This window comes from Vicia villosa, linkage group LG5 (assembly GCF_029867415.1).
Source record: "Vicia villosa cultivar HV-30 ecotype Madison, WI linkage group LG5, Vvil1.0, whole genome shotgun sequence".
NCBI lineage: Eukaryota > Viridiplantae > Streptophyta > Magnoliopsida > Fabales > Fabaceae > Vicia > Vicia villosa.
The window spans coordinates 36831561-36849344 of record NC_081184.1 but is presented as its reverse complement, the minus strand read 5'-3'; the positions used below and the strand labels follow the sequence as shown (position 1 = coordinate 36849344).

Here is a 17784-nt window from a genome sequence, read left to right as displayed (position 1 = left end):
TACACAGTTCGGAAGAGATATTGTTCCTATCCTGATTACCAGTTCAGTTGAAGGAACCGCCTCCGGATCCCCGTGGTCTTACGAAGGAGCTAGCCGCCAATTCCCAGATTAGTTGGAATATCTACCTGATGATTTAATTGCATCAGAAGAGATGTCTGCCCAGATTCCCAGATCATGATTCCCAGATCAGAGACACTTTTTACCTGTTGATGCCCAGATCAACCGATGTATCTCCCTCGATTCCCAGATCGACTTAAGACATCTATCCCGATTCATGTTCGGAGACATCTGCTACGTCTGATACTCAGATCAGTCGAGATGTTCCTTCTCTTGATGCTCAGATCATTTGAAGTGTTTCCCCTGCCTGTGGGTGCCCGTTCCTTCTTATCACAAGTTGGAGCTTATTTATTTGTCCAGGTCAATTGAAGTTTTTTCTCCCCGCCCGCGGGGTGGTACGTTCCTTCTTACTGCAAGTTGGAATCTTCTATTGATCAAGAGCGCAAATGTTCGAGTTCATTCTGGTATTCAATCTCCTTCCACCTCAACGGTTCGAAACTTTCGTTTCTCACTCGTCAAGTTTAAGAAGTTTGAATAGGGGCAGCTGTTGCACCCCAAAATTTGCCCTCTTTCTCTGTGCTATAAGTTATGAAAGACGTTTATTTCGTCATTAAAAAATCAAGAAAAAATAATAAAGAGTTTCTTATATGTGGTGCAAGCAATCGTTAATTCACTGAGATTCATTGAATTTCATGTCAAGGTGTTCTTATGTGCTTCAATTGTTATCTTCTTCAAGAATTCCTTAAGGCATTATTGTCATGTTGAATTGGAGCCGAATGCAAATTATGGCATATAAAAGTGAAACGACAATCAAGGTTGTTGTTCATAGCTTTTAATGTAAGAAATGTGGTTCATTGATTAAGTGAAGATTTTGTTAAAGTGAAGTTCATTCGAGTAAGGTTTTGGATTCATTATGATTCAAAGATTGGATTGAGGTTCTAAGTATGCTAAGATAGAATTCATTTTGGGCTGTTTGGAATGCGATCTACAAAGTCAAAATTCATCATTTATCAGTCAAAGTTACAATATCCATACAATGTCCATTTATCATTCATTACAAAAAATTCAAGTTCAAAAGTCATTATAAGTCATTTGTCATTCAAATGTCCATTACAAAAAGCCCATTACAAAAATTACCACAAAAAAACCAATGTCCATTACAATCTGACAGAATCCAAAACCATGAGAAAATTGCACCATTAGTTACAATTTGGTGTCGAGAAAATGAATTCAAGCTGCTGCACGTATTCGGTTCACCGAATTCTGTCAAGCCCAATCCACTTTAGCCCCTTACTCTTTCGAATCTGCAGCACAATTGGACATTTACGAATAAACCGGTTCAGGCCAAGAAAGAGGAGGATAATTGGAATGGACATAACAGAATCGATAACAGAATTGGAGAAAACCTCATAACAAACTCTAACAGAAAAAAAAACCTCTCGAGTCATTCCTCATCAATCACTCATCTGAGTTCTTCAATTTTCACCGACATTCATCAATCCATCACACATTCTTCAATTTCTCTCAGTTGAGATCATTCAACCAACTTTCTCTCCACGGATTCACACATCTTTCTCTCTTCTTCATCCTTCAAGATTCAATCTCTTCATCTCATATCATAACCGATTCACATCAATTTCATCTTCATCTTCCATTCTCTAACCTTCATCTTCATCAATCTTCAACCGTATTTCACATTTCAATCTTCACCACCTTGAATCTTCATCATCAATCTCGATACTAGTTTTGCAGAATCACCATCACAACTCCTCTCCAATCTCATCTTCAATCATCAACACGGCATCACCTTCACGCGGAGCATCACCAATCGACCTTCTCCATTTTCTTCGTTTTGACGTCAAAACTCACAGAAAAATGTAACAGAAAAATCTCTTCACACTTCAATCTCCATAACCGCCTTCAAGAACTCTCGATCTTCTTCCTGAAACTACACACAATTCTAACCTTCATGAATCTTCCTTCTTCTCCCATAACCAAGACCTGTAACATAAAATTACCAAAGAAAAACTCAGAAAATCAATCTTCAATCAACAATCTTCGGAATTCATCATCGGTAAAACTCTCCACAAATCCGCGACAACATATGCAATCTCCTTCAACATCTTCAACCTCTCCTCGCGGTAATTGTAATTTTCTCCACAATGAGCATCAGTAATCATCACATCTGCAGTAACAACAACATCACGATTCAGAAACGGAAAAGGAGAGAAGGAGATCGAGCGAAGGAGGGACGCGATCGAAAGAGAGGAGATTCGCCGCCGTTTACCTGAATCGAGAGGCGAGATCGGAAGGGAGTAGAGAACAAGCGAGAAAGTGAGATGAGGGAGGAGTTCGTCCCGGTCTTGTTTCACGGCGAGGATAGACGGAAGTTCGCCGGAGGGAAAGAGCGGTGCGCCGTCGCCGTTGTTGTGCAAGAGGAGGAAGATTTTCACGTACGTGAATATTTTCTTAACCTAGTTCCTCTTTCAATTTCTTCTGTATTAATGTGTGTTAATTAGCATAATGATTGAATTAGGTATAAATATGGTGTTAATTGGTGATTAAATAATTTGATTGACCTTTAAATTGGTAACACAGAATCTGGATAATGGAAATTGGATATAAATCTGAATAAATCTGATTTCGATTGAGAACTCATTGGGCCTCCTTTCATGAACTTGTATACCTCCCTATAGCCCACGCACCATCTCTGTTTTTTTGGTCATGCTGAAATCAATACAAAAACAATGCTCTTTGGACTAAGCTCAGTGGGCCTGCGCCCTCATTGATGTCTGCACCACTTTTTTTCAGCAATAAACCCCTTGTGTACATATTTTCACATTAGATTTAATTATTTAGAACTAGTTTTGTTTCTTATTTCTTTTTGTTAATAAAAATGCCATGAAAACAATAATTGTTGTTAGAATTTCCATGATATAAAATGCCATAATAAAACCGTTGCTTTTGTTTCATTTTTGTTAGCTTCTTAACATGATAATAATAATCAAAAACATGTAATCTTTTGCTTGTTAGACTTTAATTGTTTTCTTACATAGTTTTGTTCTATTACTTTTAGTTGAAAATGTCATGAAAAACAATTTAATCTTGCTAGCTTTTCTTTTAGAATTTACTTAGAATTTAATTGCTATTATTTTCTATGGCGGTGCGCGTTTGCCTTGTTATTTCTGATTTGGTTGTTGAGATGTGCGAGGTACTTCAAGAGAGCCTTCGATTGCGATACGACTTGCTTCGTGTTCCACTTTATTTGTGGGACACGATTTCGCTTCTGGTGCGATTGTTTTGCATTGTGTTCCACTTTATTTGTGGGACACAAATCTATTTCCGATGCCAGTCACCCGATCTCTCATTCATTAAGATGTATACTCCTGTATTGTCTGGATTGTTTCCCTTGCAGGTTGCTCGTGTGGTTATGCTCGACGTGTACCACATGTCACTCGTGATTTATCTTCATGACGACGCTTTGTGACTCGCTTTGCTTGATGATGGCTTACGCGAAGTATTCCGGACTTCTCTGCTTATGCTTGCTAGCTCATTGCGGATTTGCTATCCGTTCAGTATTGTCTCCTTGTCCCTTTTATCGCTTTCTCGCATCATCCTATAACATGAGAAGTAGGACTTAGGCATGCATCTGGCCAAGCCCTCGAAAGAGGCTCTGTTTTTGTCGGTGTGTTTATATTTGTGCTTTGATGCAGGGAGTCACGGTGTAATAAGTCCTATATGGCACTCCGTTAAGTCCTCATGGAAGGCATGCGGAAAGGGTTAGCAATCAACCCCCGCCTAGTCTCATCGAGTCTGTTCAGTATGCGCACGCTACGCATTGCTTGCTTCTGAACCTGCACAAGATCTTGTTATCGAGTATGTCAGGAAAAGGGTTCATGCAGCCGGACCCCCGCCTTTCCTATAGCTTGCGTTGCTCGACGTTGATGCTCGGTGTACGCACGCACCGTTTTCCTTTACGATCCGTGACGACTTGGTTGCTGAGAGGGGTTCGCCCTTTTGTCTATGGCCCGATCATTTTCGCAAGGTCTAATGCTTGGTTGACTTGGGTTGAGCTGCTCCCCTTGGCTATGGCGGGACCGCTTTTCTACCATTCGGTCAGTACCATTGGTTTTGTTTGCTTTACGAGCGGATGCTCGTTTGTGTGCTCATTGTTTGCTTCCCTTTTCCCTCATAGGTTGTTAGTTTAGCTTAGACTTGTACCCTTTGTATGATAACATTAGGTAGCAAGCTTTCCCCCCTTAGCTTAGGTCTTCCTCATGCATTCTTTAAAACACAAACCACACTCTTTGATTTTCTTTTCTTAAGAACTTGTTATTTCCGCTCCATTCCCAGCATAAGTCTCCAAAGGTCGAGCAGCGGAGTGTGAATGTAACTCGTTCACCTAAAAAACACAAAACAAACAGAAATTAGTTAGCCGAGCTACGGTAGCTCTGATTCTGCAAAACAGATACGTAGGCAGCGGGGTAGGGCCCGTGCGAGCATAATCCTTTCTTTTCCCTACATTCTGCATTCATTTTAGTCCAGATTAGCGTAGTTTACTTACACACCCATAGATCTAGACACAGGCGTGGATACCATCGAGTACGATGGGCGCGAGGGGTGCTAGCACCTTCCCCTCGCGTAACTGACTCCCTTACCCTTTTTCTCTGGTCGTGAGACCGTTGTTTTGTTTTGTGGTTTGCTGGCATTCCCTTCCTTTTCAGGATAAATATGTTAGTGGCGACTCTGTTAATTTTCGCGGTAGCGACAGATACCATCGAGTACGATGGGCGCGAGGGGTGCCAGTACCTTCTCCTTGCGTAACCGACTCCCTTACCCTTTTTCTCTGGTCATGAGACCGTTGTTTTGTTTTGTGATTTGCTGGCATTCCCTTCCTTTTTAGGATAAATATGTTAGTGGTGACTCTGTTAATTTTCGCGGTAGCGACACAAAGCTACCAAGAAAAATGTTAAAGTCATTAACCATCTCCTTCAAGAATATGGTCAGGATTCATGTCAACACACCAGCCTAACTAAATGTAAACTTTATGGTGGAGGTACTTTTGGATCTAGGCTGAGGCACATTGCAGATATGTTATTCTTCACTGTGCGACGTTTCTATATTCAAATGTAAGGCTATCACTTGTAATTTTTATATCATACTCCCTTCGTTTTTTATTATAAGTCGTTTTAGACTTTTCACACAGATTAAGAAAAATAATAATTGTTGTATGAAATTGAGAAATTATAAAGGTTTTTACAAAATTATCCTTCATTAATGACATGTGGAAGATAAATTTATATAATTAAAAGGAGAGAGAATAATAAATATTTAAGGATATAATAGGAAAAATAGCATTAATTATTCATTGGAATTGTAAGGCGACTTATATTAAAATACAAATTTTTTTCCTAAACGACTTTTAATAAAAAACGGAGGGAGTAGTAGATAGAATATTTGTCAAGCTAGCTACTTGGAAATGACGCCTTGTTTCTATGATGGGTAGGGTTTAATTAGTCCAGTTAATCATACAAGACATGTTTATGTACAATTTTAGGATTTATGAATGACCAATCAATCTTCTTAACAAACTAGGTTCTAGCATTAAAAGTTCTATGTGCACATGTAACATAGACAATATAAAGATGATTACTACATCTTGAAAGGTTATTTGCTCATCTTTGTTTAAAAGAGGTCTTGGTATGAGAGATATTAAAACAATAAACAAATATAAATATAGTTGTTTATCTCTTTGTGGGAAGTTGTTGTCTATCAATAATTAATGGTCTCTTATGTTTATTAATAGATACTTTAGGCTAGGGGTGTTTGTGGTGCGGTTTTGACGCTAAAAATCATCTGAACCGCAAGAAAAAAAACGTGTGGTTTGGGTTGGTTCGGTTTTTTACAAAAAAAAAAAATTATTGAGTCATACATACACATATAGAGAAAAATATAATTTTGTGTTTAATCGTTCATACATTACCATTAAAAAGTTTACAATTGTTAAAATAAGTTTAAAATTTGATACATAAAAATGCGTCTTACAATTTTATTTTAGGACTAAAGAATGATATACATGAAATTGCATTCATAAATAAATATTACACAAAAAATACGATAAAATATATTTTGTGAAAATACTATTTATAAATGAATAATATTTTGTTTTGTGATGATATATAATTTAAAATAAATATCATACAAAGAATATGACAAAATATACACATAATACTAGTTGATTTCTCTAAAAAATTAAAGAAATATACATTGGCTAGTAAGATTTTGTAACATAATACGGTTTTGGTAGGTTTGGTTTGCAAAATACAAACCGCAAACTGAACCGAACTGCGCGGATCTGATAGAAAATGGTTCAAACACATCCAAACCAAATGTGGTTTTTTACGGTTTTGGTTTGGTTCGGTTCAATTTTGCGGTTTTCTATTGGGCCGATTCGGTTTTGAACACCCCTATTTTAGGCCCAAAAAATCAATCATGCATCATATTTCTTCTTCAATATGGCTTGACATCAAGCATTCATTTTCCTTTCTGAAGGAACATAATAGATGTTAGGTTGGTAATGGGAAAAATGCTGGTTTATGGACTTACAATTGATTGAGATACAAAATTAAACATTTACACCTAATATTAATAGGGGATATTCAATTTTTGCAAACTGTTAAGGTCAATTCAATTATCCAAGACATCAATTAGAACATTTCTCATAGGTTATCTATTTTGACTCATTATTAAAGACATTTTGAAGATTAACTTGTCATTTGATAATATTACTAATGATAAACTCATTTGAACATGACTTATAAATAGTGATATATTTTTTAAAGATGCCTACGATTGTATTAGGAGGGATCACATTGGGCATTCTTGAACAAAATCTATTTGGCATCCCTACACACCATCTGCTTAGTCATTAGTGACTTGAAAACTAATACATAACATTATTGTAACTTAAGACAACTTGATTCAAAAAGGAGTGCATATGGTTTCGAGGTGCTCTCTCCTCAATAATGATGTGGAAACTACAGATTCGTAATTTCTTATATGCATGTACACTTTGCTTTTTTAGCATTACGGAGCGAACTTTTGGAATGAATATTTGTAGAACTAGTTATGAAAGCTTATGAGCTCTCAAATTTAGAATCTGATCATGACTCGTCATAATAATTATTTGGAAAAATTAGCACACAAGAAATGATATCATGTTTCAAAATGGTAAAATTGAATTTGATCGAGACATTATTCATGTTAAAAAAAATTAGTCCATATGGCATCTAGTTCTTTCTAGGAGCATATGTACTCTTCAATTCACAAGTTTATTGTTATTAAATACTTTGACATCAAATGTCGATCTCTTTTCGCGCCTAGAATCATACAAGTTATTTGGTGTTTTCCTAGTCATAATTGGATTAAGTACAACACTGATGGAGCTTCAAGAGAAAATCATGGGATATCAACTTGCAGTGGCATATTTAGGGATAATTTAGGAACATTCTAGGGAGATTTCTTAGTTAATATTGGAGTTTTCATCTCCTTTCAAGGTGACTTGAATGGAATCATGTTTGCTATCAAATATGCTAACGGGAAGAATTGAAGAAGTCTTTGACTTGAAACTGATTCAATACTAACATTCATGCATTTTCTAAGTTGAATATCATCACTTGGCATCTTTTAATTAAATAGAATAATAGTTTACACACTCTACGCTTCTTTAGATTCAAGATATCTCATATTTTTTTAGAGGAAATGCATGTGAGATAGATTAGTCAATGCATGTTTTTTTTGTTGATTATGACTCTTGGTGGAATTCACTTCCTATTTGTGATTTTGATAGGTCGGGCATGTCCAAATATCATTTTTACTAGCTTTTTGGATGTCATCCAACAGTGAAGGATGATCCATGGTTTGGATCGAGTACATGTCTGGAAGTCACAAATGCATTGTACATACACCTTATGTATTTGGACTAATAATTGTGCTTTTACATTACTAGACCTCCGCCCGACCTAGAAGAGTTTCCCCCAAGGCTTGCCATGATACAGTAATGGAAAGTCTTCTAGAATACTGGTTTGATATCACTTTAGGTTGGGATCCTCAAGGTGGGTTTGTTGTTTGATAAAGGATTACTTTGTTAGTTGATTCGGCCAGCCTATTGGTTTGTTGGTGGGTAATTTAAACGAATCTCATTTGAATTCCCAACTGGTGACAAAACTTTACCAAAGTTAAGCTAGCAAACCGAGTATCGTTATTTGAGATGATACTTCTTGGAAAACCAAACATGCAAATAATATGCTTCTACTATAAGTGTCAGACTCTTTGCTGTGATTTTAGATACGGTATATACTTTTTCCACTTGATAAAAAGGCCAGGGAGATGTGACAAAGTAGAGAATTTTGGATGGCATGCGAAGAAGGTTGGAGTGCCTCTGAAATTTGTCGCATTTTCTAAAGAACTCCGTATTATCATTCATCAGGTTCGGGAAATAATAGCCGGTTCTCGGCAACTTATGAGCAAGGGCTCACCCGTCAATATAACTTATACATACCCTTTCATGACCCCGTGAAAACTAGGGCGATCTCAGTCTCACTTAGACATCTCAATATAGAGGAAAACATTTCTTATCTTGTACATTTCCTATCTCGATTAAATGATGATAGTCCCTTCGAATGCTAAGGTATCCTTACTTGTTGCCTTTATGACTATTCTCATCCAATACATAGGACTTCCTACCCTCTTTATGATATGGATAGCCTATGACTATATGATGACCCTTGATGTCCCGAATACATCCAATGAAAGGACTTCCCATTAACAAATGGTGTGGATAGTCTCTTTCCCTTAACGAAAGAATTAAAGAACAAGAAAGACATTAAACTTAGGGTAGGTAGTTCTTAATTGCTTGCTCAATTCAAACAAATTCAAAATGCTTTTTTCACCTCTTTTTCAAAACAAATTTTCAAAGACTACACTTTGTATACATCCGTACGAAGATCATTACAAAGTTAAAGTTCTTTTTTCAAAATCTTTTCTAAACACACACTACACTTTTAAACAATTCAAACAAACAAAGTGAGTTAAACAATTAAGAGCCCATGGATTGTTAGAACAAGAAATGTTCTAATCAATATTCTTTGTTTTGATGATAACATTATGTATGAATTTTGTATAAGACAATGTGGTACTCTAATCCTTTACATTTTCCATTTCAGGAAATATATAAAGAGTATGCACAAATCAGCGTTCAGAAGCGCTGACTCAGAAAGTTCTGGATGGCTTCACCAGAGCATACTCTGGCAAGACATCAGAAGATGGTCACGCAGAATCAGAACATGAACTCGAAAGCATCAGAAGAATGGAAGTCAGAAGTACAAGCTCTGAAGTTCTAATGGTATCACGCTAAAAGCTCTTCAAAGTCAGAAAACAGAAGATGCTCTGCACCAAAGCTGATGGCTCTAATATTCAAAAGTTGTTATCTACAAATCTGAGTCTAGAAGAAAGTACAATATGAAAGGCTGTAACGTCAAATCTCTGACTAACAAAAGGAACGTTAGAAGCTACAAAAGGCAAAGTCAGTAAAAGTAGCAAAAGCAAGGCTCGAGGTAGTTGACAAAAGTGTGAAACATTAAATGCAGCGTTGTACTATTCACACAAAGCATTAAATGCATCCCAACGACCATTTCCTCTCAAGCGCATATATATAGAAGTTCTATCCAAAAGCTGAAGACAACACTTGCGCAAAACATACAGAAACACTGTCAAATTCAAAAGCTAAAGAACTTCATCTTCAACCTCACACATTTTGTAATATCTTAGTGAGTGTTAAGTTTAACACTTAAGAGAAATATCACAGTTGTGATTACAGCTTTATTAGAAGCATTCAAACTCTTGTAAACTTTATTTTTACATTGATTGTAAAAGGATTCCTAGAGTGATCAAATTGTGATATGTAGACTCTAGAAGACTTAGAGGTTATCTAAGTGGAAAACCATTGTAATCAGTTGGATTAGTGAATTAAATCCTCAGTTGAGGTAAATCACCTTGTCAGGGGTGGACTGGAGTAGTTTGGTTAACAACGAACCAGGATAAAAATAATTGTGTTATTTGTTTTTATCTTCCAAGTTTTTGAAGTTACACTTATTCAATCCCTTCCTTTCTAAGTGTTTTTCACTCCTTCATGGATAACCATGGATACAAAGGGTTCTTACACCTTCCCTTTGTATAACCTACCCCCGAACTCAATATCTTTCAAAGGTCTTTCCTATTCTTTTTGCCTTTTCAATTGGATAAAATAAAAGTCAGTGGCGACTCTTGCTATCCGCAATATTTTAAAAGTCATTTCTCCCACTGTGTTACAAAACTGGCGACTCTGCTGGGGATACTTATAAAAGAGGGGTTACCTTAAAGTCTAGATCATTTTAAATATCGGCTTTGTTTGAGTTGTTTGCTTTATTTTTAAGGGTATTGCTTGGGTGTTACTTGTGTGAAAGATCCTATACCCAGATCTAGTGTACCTTAGATATATGGCAAAAGACCAATGAAACTTTACAGCGTATACCGCTATGGTTGATATGATAACCATTAATCTTCTTATATTATATAGATTGATGATATCTCTAAGATCTCGTTCGCAAGACTTGTTAAATTTTTTTCTTTATTTTCTCTAAGCCGTTAGACTCTCTTTGGTAGAAATTTTTTTTATTTGGTTAAAGGACCAACTATAATATTTATTCGAAAAAATGAACTTACTATATTACACTTGTTTATATTTTAATTATTATTTTTTTAAAATAACTATTTATAATTAATTTAAAATTTTACTAGAAAAACTCGAAAAGATTATGAGTATTTTCAATATTTACAATGGAGTCTATTAGTGCCAAACATTTTTTTTCACCTGATTAGTTTTTAAAATTTTAAACTTTTTGAATTTTGAAACATTATTAACAATAAATATTATTGTATATCATTATAAGTTTATATAAATAATATTTTTATTAGAAAAATTTATAATAGTAATTTGATTCTTTAAATCCACTCATAAAACAATTATTAAAAACATATTTTAAATTAAAAAATCTAACTAAATTTTAAAATTGATCTCACGATTATATCTTTTATATACTGTCACGAAAATTCACTGAACCGACACAACACGTGTCAAACACCCATTGGACCTTAATCAAATCTACAATGTGAGAATATCATTACCCTAACTCTGATCCCTCATATAAATAGTGCGGCAGCCATCAAACTCTCGCCTCTTATAACTTCCAGATCTTTCCACAATCACAATACAAATACCCTCTTTTCTCTCTCTTTCTCGCTCTACTTTCTCTCTCTAAATTCATCGCAAATCTGAACAAACCCAAATCACACTCTCTCTTATAAAAACCTCACAATACAAATCTCAATTTCTCCATCACTCTCTCTATATAAAAGAACCGTTTTTCAAATCATTCGCGCTCAATTTCTCTTATCCTATATAAACCCTAATTTCTCTCTCTAGAAAAAAAGGTCCGATTTCAACACTCATCGATCTAAATCGTTATACATCAAGAAAATCCCCAAATTTTGAATTGGATTCATGAAAACCCTAATTTTACTGAATGTTTTTTTACCCAATTTTTTTTATAGATGAAAACCCTAATTTGGAACATGGTGTTTGTTTTTTTGTTGATGGGTTGATTGATTGAGGGTTTAATTTGTTATTATAAATATGTATATATTAGGGTTGATGGCTGACCAAGGATTGGAAGGGAGCCAGCCGGTAGATCTACAGAAACATCCTTCTGGGATTGTGCCTACCCTTCAGTGAGTATCTAAATATATTTATGTGTTTGTAATCTAGTGTTTAGTTAATGAAAAGTTACAAGTGATTGTTTGATGGGTATGAATAAATCTTAGGTTTTGTTGGTTTAATTGAAATTGTTAGTATCCAATTGAACTGTTGAAGTGAGTCCCTCAATGGATGTTTATGATAATGGTATTCGGAATTTATGTCCAAATAATGGATGATAGTTGAGCTAGAAACATGGTCCGTGATAGAATATTGTGAATATTGATATATGTAGCTGACCCCACTTATTGGGCTATTGTTCTTGTTGAGCTAGAACTAAGGGTTGGGAGGGTCCAACAAAAAATAAAAACAAAAGAGGGTAGTGAAAGAACTTAAAGCACACCTAATTTTTTTTGGGTAATTAGTATAGGTTTTAAGAGATTTGGAGGGGAGGATGAATTGGATGTTTGACAAAATTAAGGAATGCATGCAACTGAAGGAAGAGGTTGGAAGTTTTGAAGCACCCAACGCCTTCGTATACAATTTTCACAAAACAATAACATGACCCTGCGTAGCATATAGCGTTGTAGCTGTTGGAGAGGCTATTGTATCATTGTTTGTGTCTGAGTTTTATAATAAGTGGCCAATAAAAGTAAAGAAGTCAACTAATTATAATAAGTAGCCAATAAAACCCCGACAAACCACATGGTGTACATGGAAAAAATGGAAGGTGATAGAAAATATTACGTATGCAGAATAATTAATTTTATCTCTACTAGAAAATGAGACAAACATTGTAATGCTCAAGTTAAGATTACGGAAGAATGCTTTAAAGAGAAATTCTGGTCACATCTTATTGTGTAAAAGATGGTAGATTATCATCTTAAGTGTGTAGTTTGTTTGGAGGAGATTATTAGAAGCGCCTCTGAGAAAAGTGAATCAGATGTAGGTTATCCTAATAATAAAAGTTAGGAAGAATCTCAATCTAGTAAAAACTACAAGCCAAATTATTAATAAGCATTCAAGTTGTTTGTTTTTCTATAGACATTATTCTCAAGAGGAAAATATTCCGCTGATTAATTCATATTGTTAATCGCCACCAAGTTGAGAAAGGCAATTTTGACGTTTACTTCATTTTACGTTAAAATATGAAATATCTAACAATTTTGCTAGTTATTATTTACTTTGAAGATTGGAGTATGTAATTAATTTGCTTCACTTTAGAGTGGCATATCTAATAACCCTTTTTTCCTATTTACTTTAGAATAAACTAATTACTAAGGTGTTTGTACCTCCAGAAATATTGTTTCAACAGTCAATTTGGACTGTAAGTTGGACCTCAAAGCAATTGCACTCCAAGCTCGTAATGCAGAGTACAATCCGAAGGTAAGTTTTATACTGAATTTTATTCAAACACATGTTTGTTATGTATGCTAATGTGTGCGGTGTGTGTCCTACCTTTTTCCTTTGCATTGGTGGTAAAAGTTGACTTGATGGTTATACTGTTATACTATATTTTGAAAATTCTTGCACTCCTTTTGATATCAATTACTTGTTGCCATTCTTTTGTTATAGAAATTCAATAATCTGCCAATACTGATGCTTGCGATGCAATTCTTTGCAGCGTTTTGCTGCTGTCATTATGAGAATCAGAGAACCGAAAACAACTGCACTTATCTTTGCTTCTGGCAAGATGGTATATGCTCGTTTGTTGCACTTTCCGCCTTTGTTATGAAAGTGATTTTTGTTTGTATTTTTAACATTGTAGTCAAACAAAAAAGATTGTGAAGTTCTGTGTTTTTGCTCATGTCCTTAATATTCCTTTTGTTAAACAAAAATCAATTGGCATGGCACTAGTGAAGGGTTTCTCATTTTTAATGTTTATCTAAGTTTACTGGTATGAGTAGGTTTGTACTGGAGCCAAGAGTGAGCAACAGTCTAAGTTGGCAGCAAGAAAGGTTTGTTCTTTGTTCTTTATTTGTTAATCCTATTCATGCTATTTGTGTTATTGATGCTTCGGAAAACCTGGAGACTAATTAGGCTGGAGCAGTTTTGTCCAATATCGGCCATAGCGGATGTTTTTGCCAACCGCCATGGCCATAGCGGATGTTTTTGCCAACCGCCATGGCCAATATTTGCCATAGCGTTGCCATCGCATTAATGTCATAATTTTTCTTTCTCCCATGGCCCACCATCCTCCATTGATGGCAATTGGCCGTAGAAATAAGCCATTCATGTTGGATTGGATTTCAGCCTGCTTATTTTTCAGAAATTTTTCTGACATGTTCTAATTTACCTTTTCTACTTGTGCTTTCAGTATGCCCGTATCATCCAAAAACTTGGTTTCCCGGCCAAATTTAAGGTAAAACATATACCCTTTCAGATTATCTTAACTAAAATTTTTCCATCAACCATGGTCTATTTGGGCGCTGTCTCATAGTACCTAAGTAATACTTGATCAAGTAGTTGATTCCTTTGACTTTACGCCTCAGGATTTCAAGATCCAGAATATTGTTGGCTCCTGTGATGTCAAGTTCCCGATACGGTTGGAGGGTCTTGCTTATTCCCACGGTGCTTTCTCTAGTGTAAGCTATTTGATTACCCACTCCGTTCGTTTTTAATTGTCGTTTTAAAGTTACTTAAGTATAGCTCGTGGTGCCGCAGTCCTGTAACTTGTATTAAATTTCTATGATGTCGAGTCTTTATATGAATGTCTATAAGTTAGAAAAATATATGCTAAACTTGCTATATGTGGTGGTAGTATGAACCGGAGTTGTTTCCCGGATTAATCTACCGCATGAAGCAACCGAAGATAGTCTTGCTTATTTTTGTCTCTGGAAAAATTGTTCTAACAGGAGCCAAGGTAATACACAATCTCATTTTATAATTTTCATCCTCAAAATATTGGTTCATTCAAATTTATGCATTTTTCATTTTATTAGGTGAGAGATGAGACTTATGCAGCCTTTGAAAACATATATCCAGTGCTTACTGAGTTCAGGAAAAATCAACAATGGTATGGACATGCATTTATTTTTTGTTCATATTGTTATAATTTCAATGAATCGCCGCTAGTTTTATGCATACGACTCTTCTGATTTCTTTCTTTAGCCATCAAGATATATCTGCATTGGGTGTAGATCAAAGACTTTGTGGTTGATACTATTCTAGGTTGTATTTGTGAAGCACATGCACAAACACTACACGATACTGATACCGACACAAAGGCCCCGGTTACAATTTAGGCAAATCAAAATGATTGTATGTAACAACATGGTGTGTCACAAATGGTAGGAGCAATATGTACACACTACTATACACGATTTTGACACGTAGATACGAGTTACAATTTAGGCAAATCTAATTGCTTGTATGTACCAACATGGTGTTACATTTAGTAGGAGCAACATGTACACACTACACTTTTATACACGATACTATTATACATGATACTGATACGTAGACACATGTTACCATTTAGGCAAATCAATTGTATGAATTGTACCAACATGGTGTGTCACAAGTGATTAAAACAACAAAATGTACCAAAATGTACCAAAATCATTTATGAATATGAATATTTGATTTTATTGCAGAATTTTGTTAAAAGAAGAAGCGGTGTTCTTGCGGAGAAGCTTGTCGAATTGTATATAAACTAAGACAAAGGAGTTATCTGAATTGATAAAATTAAATGTAGTTCTCTGCGTCTAGTTTTGATATTGTTATATGAAGGACATTTTCCTATTGAATTGACATTTTGAAAAGAAAAAAAAGAGATTTTGAAGAGGCAGAAGAAAAAAAAACAAAAGTGAGGGGAGCTAGATGGAATAACAATTTCTGATAGTTATCATCTCATGAAATTTTGAAATATGGTTGCTTGATTTTTTAGCTGTTAGTTTCAACTTTCAGTTACAAAGTTAAAACCATTATTGGAATAGTTTCTGACATTTAAATGTAAAAATAAACAGCTCCTTTTGTTGTATGAAGTTTATATAGTTTTGTTCATGAAGAGGCCAATTTAATGCATACATTTGGTTCAAAATACTAAAAGTTGATGCAATTTATATAAACTTCGTTCAATAACAAGTTTGTCCTCATCTATAATCTACTGAAGTTTTAAAGGAAATTATAATCCAACTCCAAATTTTACTAAATACCACCCTAAAATGGATGATTTTGAAAATAAATTAGTTGGACTTAGAAGTTGAGATTTTGCATTAAAGAACATTGGTATTGTACATACAAAAAACAGGTGGAAAATAAATTTGTTAGACTACTCTCTTTTTAAGGCAACTTTTTAAGAGAGCTTATTTGTAAATGTTTATACAAAAATATTTATAACATTTTAAAAAAAATATGAATAAATTAGTTGAAAAATATATATTGCACTTTAAAATTTAAAAGAATGTTATAGACAAGACAATGATGAATAGGTGTAATAATGAGCAAAAACTTAATTCTCACATTAATTAGTTATAAAAAGACAAGATTTTAAACATAGTTTATTGAATAATTATAACTAAAAAAGAAAAAAAAGTATTAAATAAAAAATACAATTTTCTTGTTACAGATGCATTTTTTTAAAAATAAAATCAAATACAAATAATTTGCTTTTTCTCTTAGTTTTTCATAGATAACAATCAATTAAAATTGTGTTTCATCTTTCTATAAAATATATTTTAAAAAAGACACAAAAATTTGATTTTTTAAATAAATTTTCTAAAGATCATTATGTTCAAACAATTAAAAACAGAATTAACAAGTTTCCTCTAAATTTATGGATTATATCATTCCTTCATTATACTTCCATTATATTCCAATCCACAAAGAACAAAAACGTTAAAGTGAATATTCCTAGGATTATATATTTATAAGGAATTATAACATGTCTAAACAACAACCGACCTTAGCTCAGTTGGTAGAGCGGAGGACTGTAGTTGTGAAACGGTAATCCTTAGGTCACTGGTTCGAATCCGGTAGGTCGGATTTTTTTTCCCCTTCTTTTCTGATATAATTCAGTTTCCATTCAAAACAAATACTAAGCTTCAAAAATATGCTTTAACTGATTGAAACTAAAATGTAATCAATTGATTGAAATTAAAATATTTGGTAAAATTTATTGTTGAAGTGGCTGGTAAATATGGATTGATGTAAAAGTATTAGTGTATTACTTTTTTTTTTTTTATATAAATTATCTTATAAATTTTGTTTACTTAATAAGTTAATATATTAACACTTGAATATTTTAATTTATTTTAAAATATATTTCATTTTAAAATGGTAACTGTGATATGAATTAAATTAAATTCTTATTTAACTAAACCTTTCGAATTTAGTAGACTTGCACTAACATTGTAAAAACAATTTTACACAACCATTGTTATTACAATTGGTTACTTAATTTTTTTATTAGCAAAATGTTAAATAAGACATCTTATGAGACATTTATAATTATCTCTGATGCGCACTCGTTTGATTAATTTTGGTGTGTACTCACTGAGTCACTTCAAATTATTTATTTAAGATTTGTTTCATTTTTAATTCTTCCAAAAGACTTCAAAGATTGAATTTAAAACATATTTTTTTAATCAAATAAATTAGAAGAGGATTTTATCAAATCATATATTTGAAAGAAGATTCTGATTGATATTAATCAAAAGAAATTTGGATTTGGTTTTCATGAAGAAGATTTTATTGGTTAATCATCCACCAATCCCATATATGATCTAATGTCTCTGGGATTTAGTTTATTTTTTTTATCTTAACCCTAATGGGCTTTTCAGCCTGATTACTATTGCTATTTAAGGAGATGGTTCTCCTGTATGAAGACCAACACTTCGAAGTTTGCGTGTCGTATTTTATTGAGTCTTTGTATTTTTGTTGTAATGCTCTATTCTTGAGGGTCTTTCTTGTTGGACAATAACTTCAAACACAAG

At 34.1% G+C, this 17784-nt stretch overlaps 1 protein-coding gene and 1 non-coding gene across 3 annotated transcripts; both read left to right on the top strand.

The window, feature by feature from the left end:
- Positions 1 to 11337: 11337 nt before the first annotated feature.
- On the top strand, positions 11338 to 15851 carry LOC131601574 (TATA-box-binding protein). Of its 2 annotated transcripts, XM_058873423.1 has the most exons (10): positions 11338 to 11586; positions 11802 to 11883; positions 13147 to 13234; positions 13473 to 13544; positions 13756 to 13806; positions 14166 to 14210; positions 14341 to 14433; positions 14610 to 14711; positions 14791 to 14864; positions 15445 to 15851. In XM_058873423.1, coding segments are annotated over exons 2-10 (603 nt in total). In that variant the 5' UTR covers positions 11338 to 11586; positions 11802 to 11806; the 3' UTR covers positions 15446 to 15851. The 2 variants fall into 2 exon arrangements, with proteins under 2 accessions (XP_058729406.1, XP_058729407.1); XM_058873424.1 differs by lacking the exon at positions 14610 to 14711.
- Positions 15852 to 16748: 897 nt separating this feature from the next.
- TRNAY-GUA (transfer RNA tyrosine (anticodon GUA)) lies at positions 16749 to 16834 on the top strand. The gene is given in 2 exon segments: positions 16749 to 16785; positions 16799 to 16834. It is a non-coding gene; the product is annotated as a tRNA-Tyr (tRNA).
- The last annotated feature ends 950 nt before the right edge of the window (positions 16835 to 17784 follow it).

Bases quoted from the DNA above. Each gene is read 5' to 3' on its own strand.
- LOC131601574 (XM_058873423.1), top strand. From the start codon at position 11,807: ATGGCTGACCAAGGATTGGAAGGGAGCCAGCCGGTAGATCTACAGAAA. The intron at 13,545-13,755 runs GTATATGCTCGT...TGGTATGAGTAG, and splicing joins TCTTTGCTTCTGGCAAGATG to GTTTGTACTGGAGCCAAGAG. The intron at 14,211-14,340 runs GTAAAACATATA...TTTACGCCTCAG, and splicing joins GTTTCCCGGCCAAATTTAAG to GATTTCAAGATCCAGAATAT.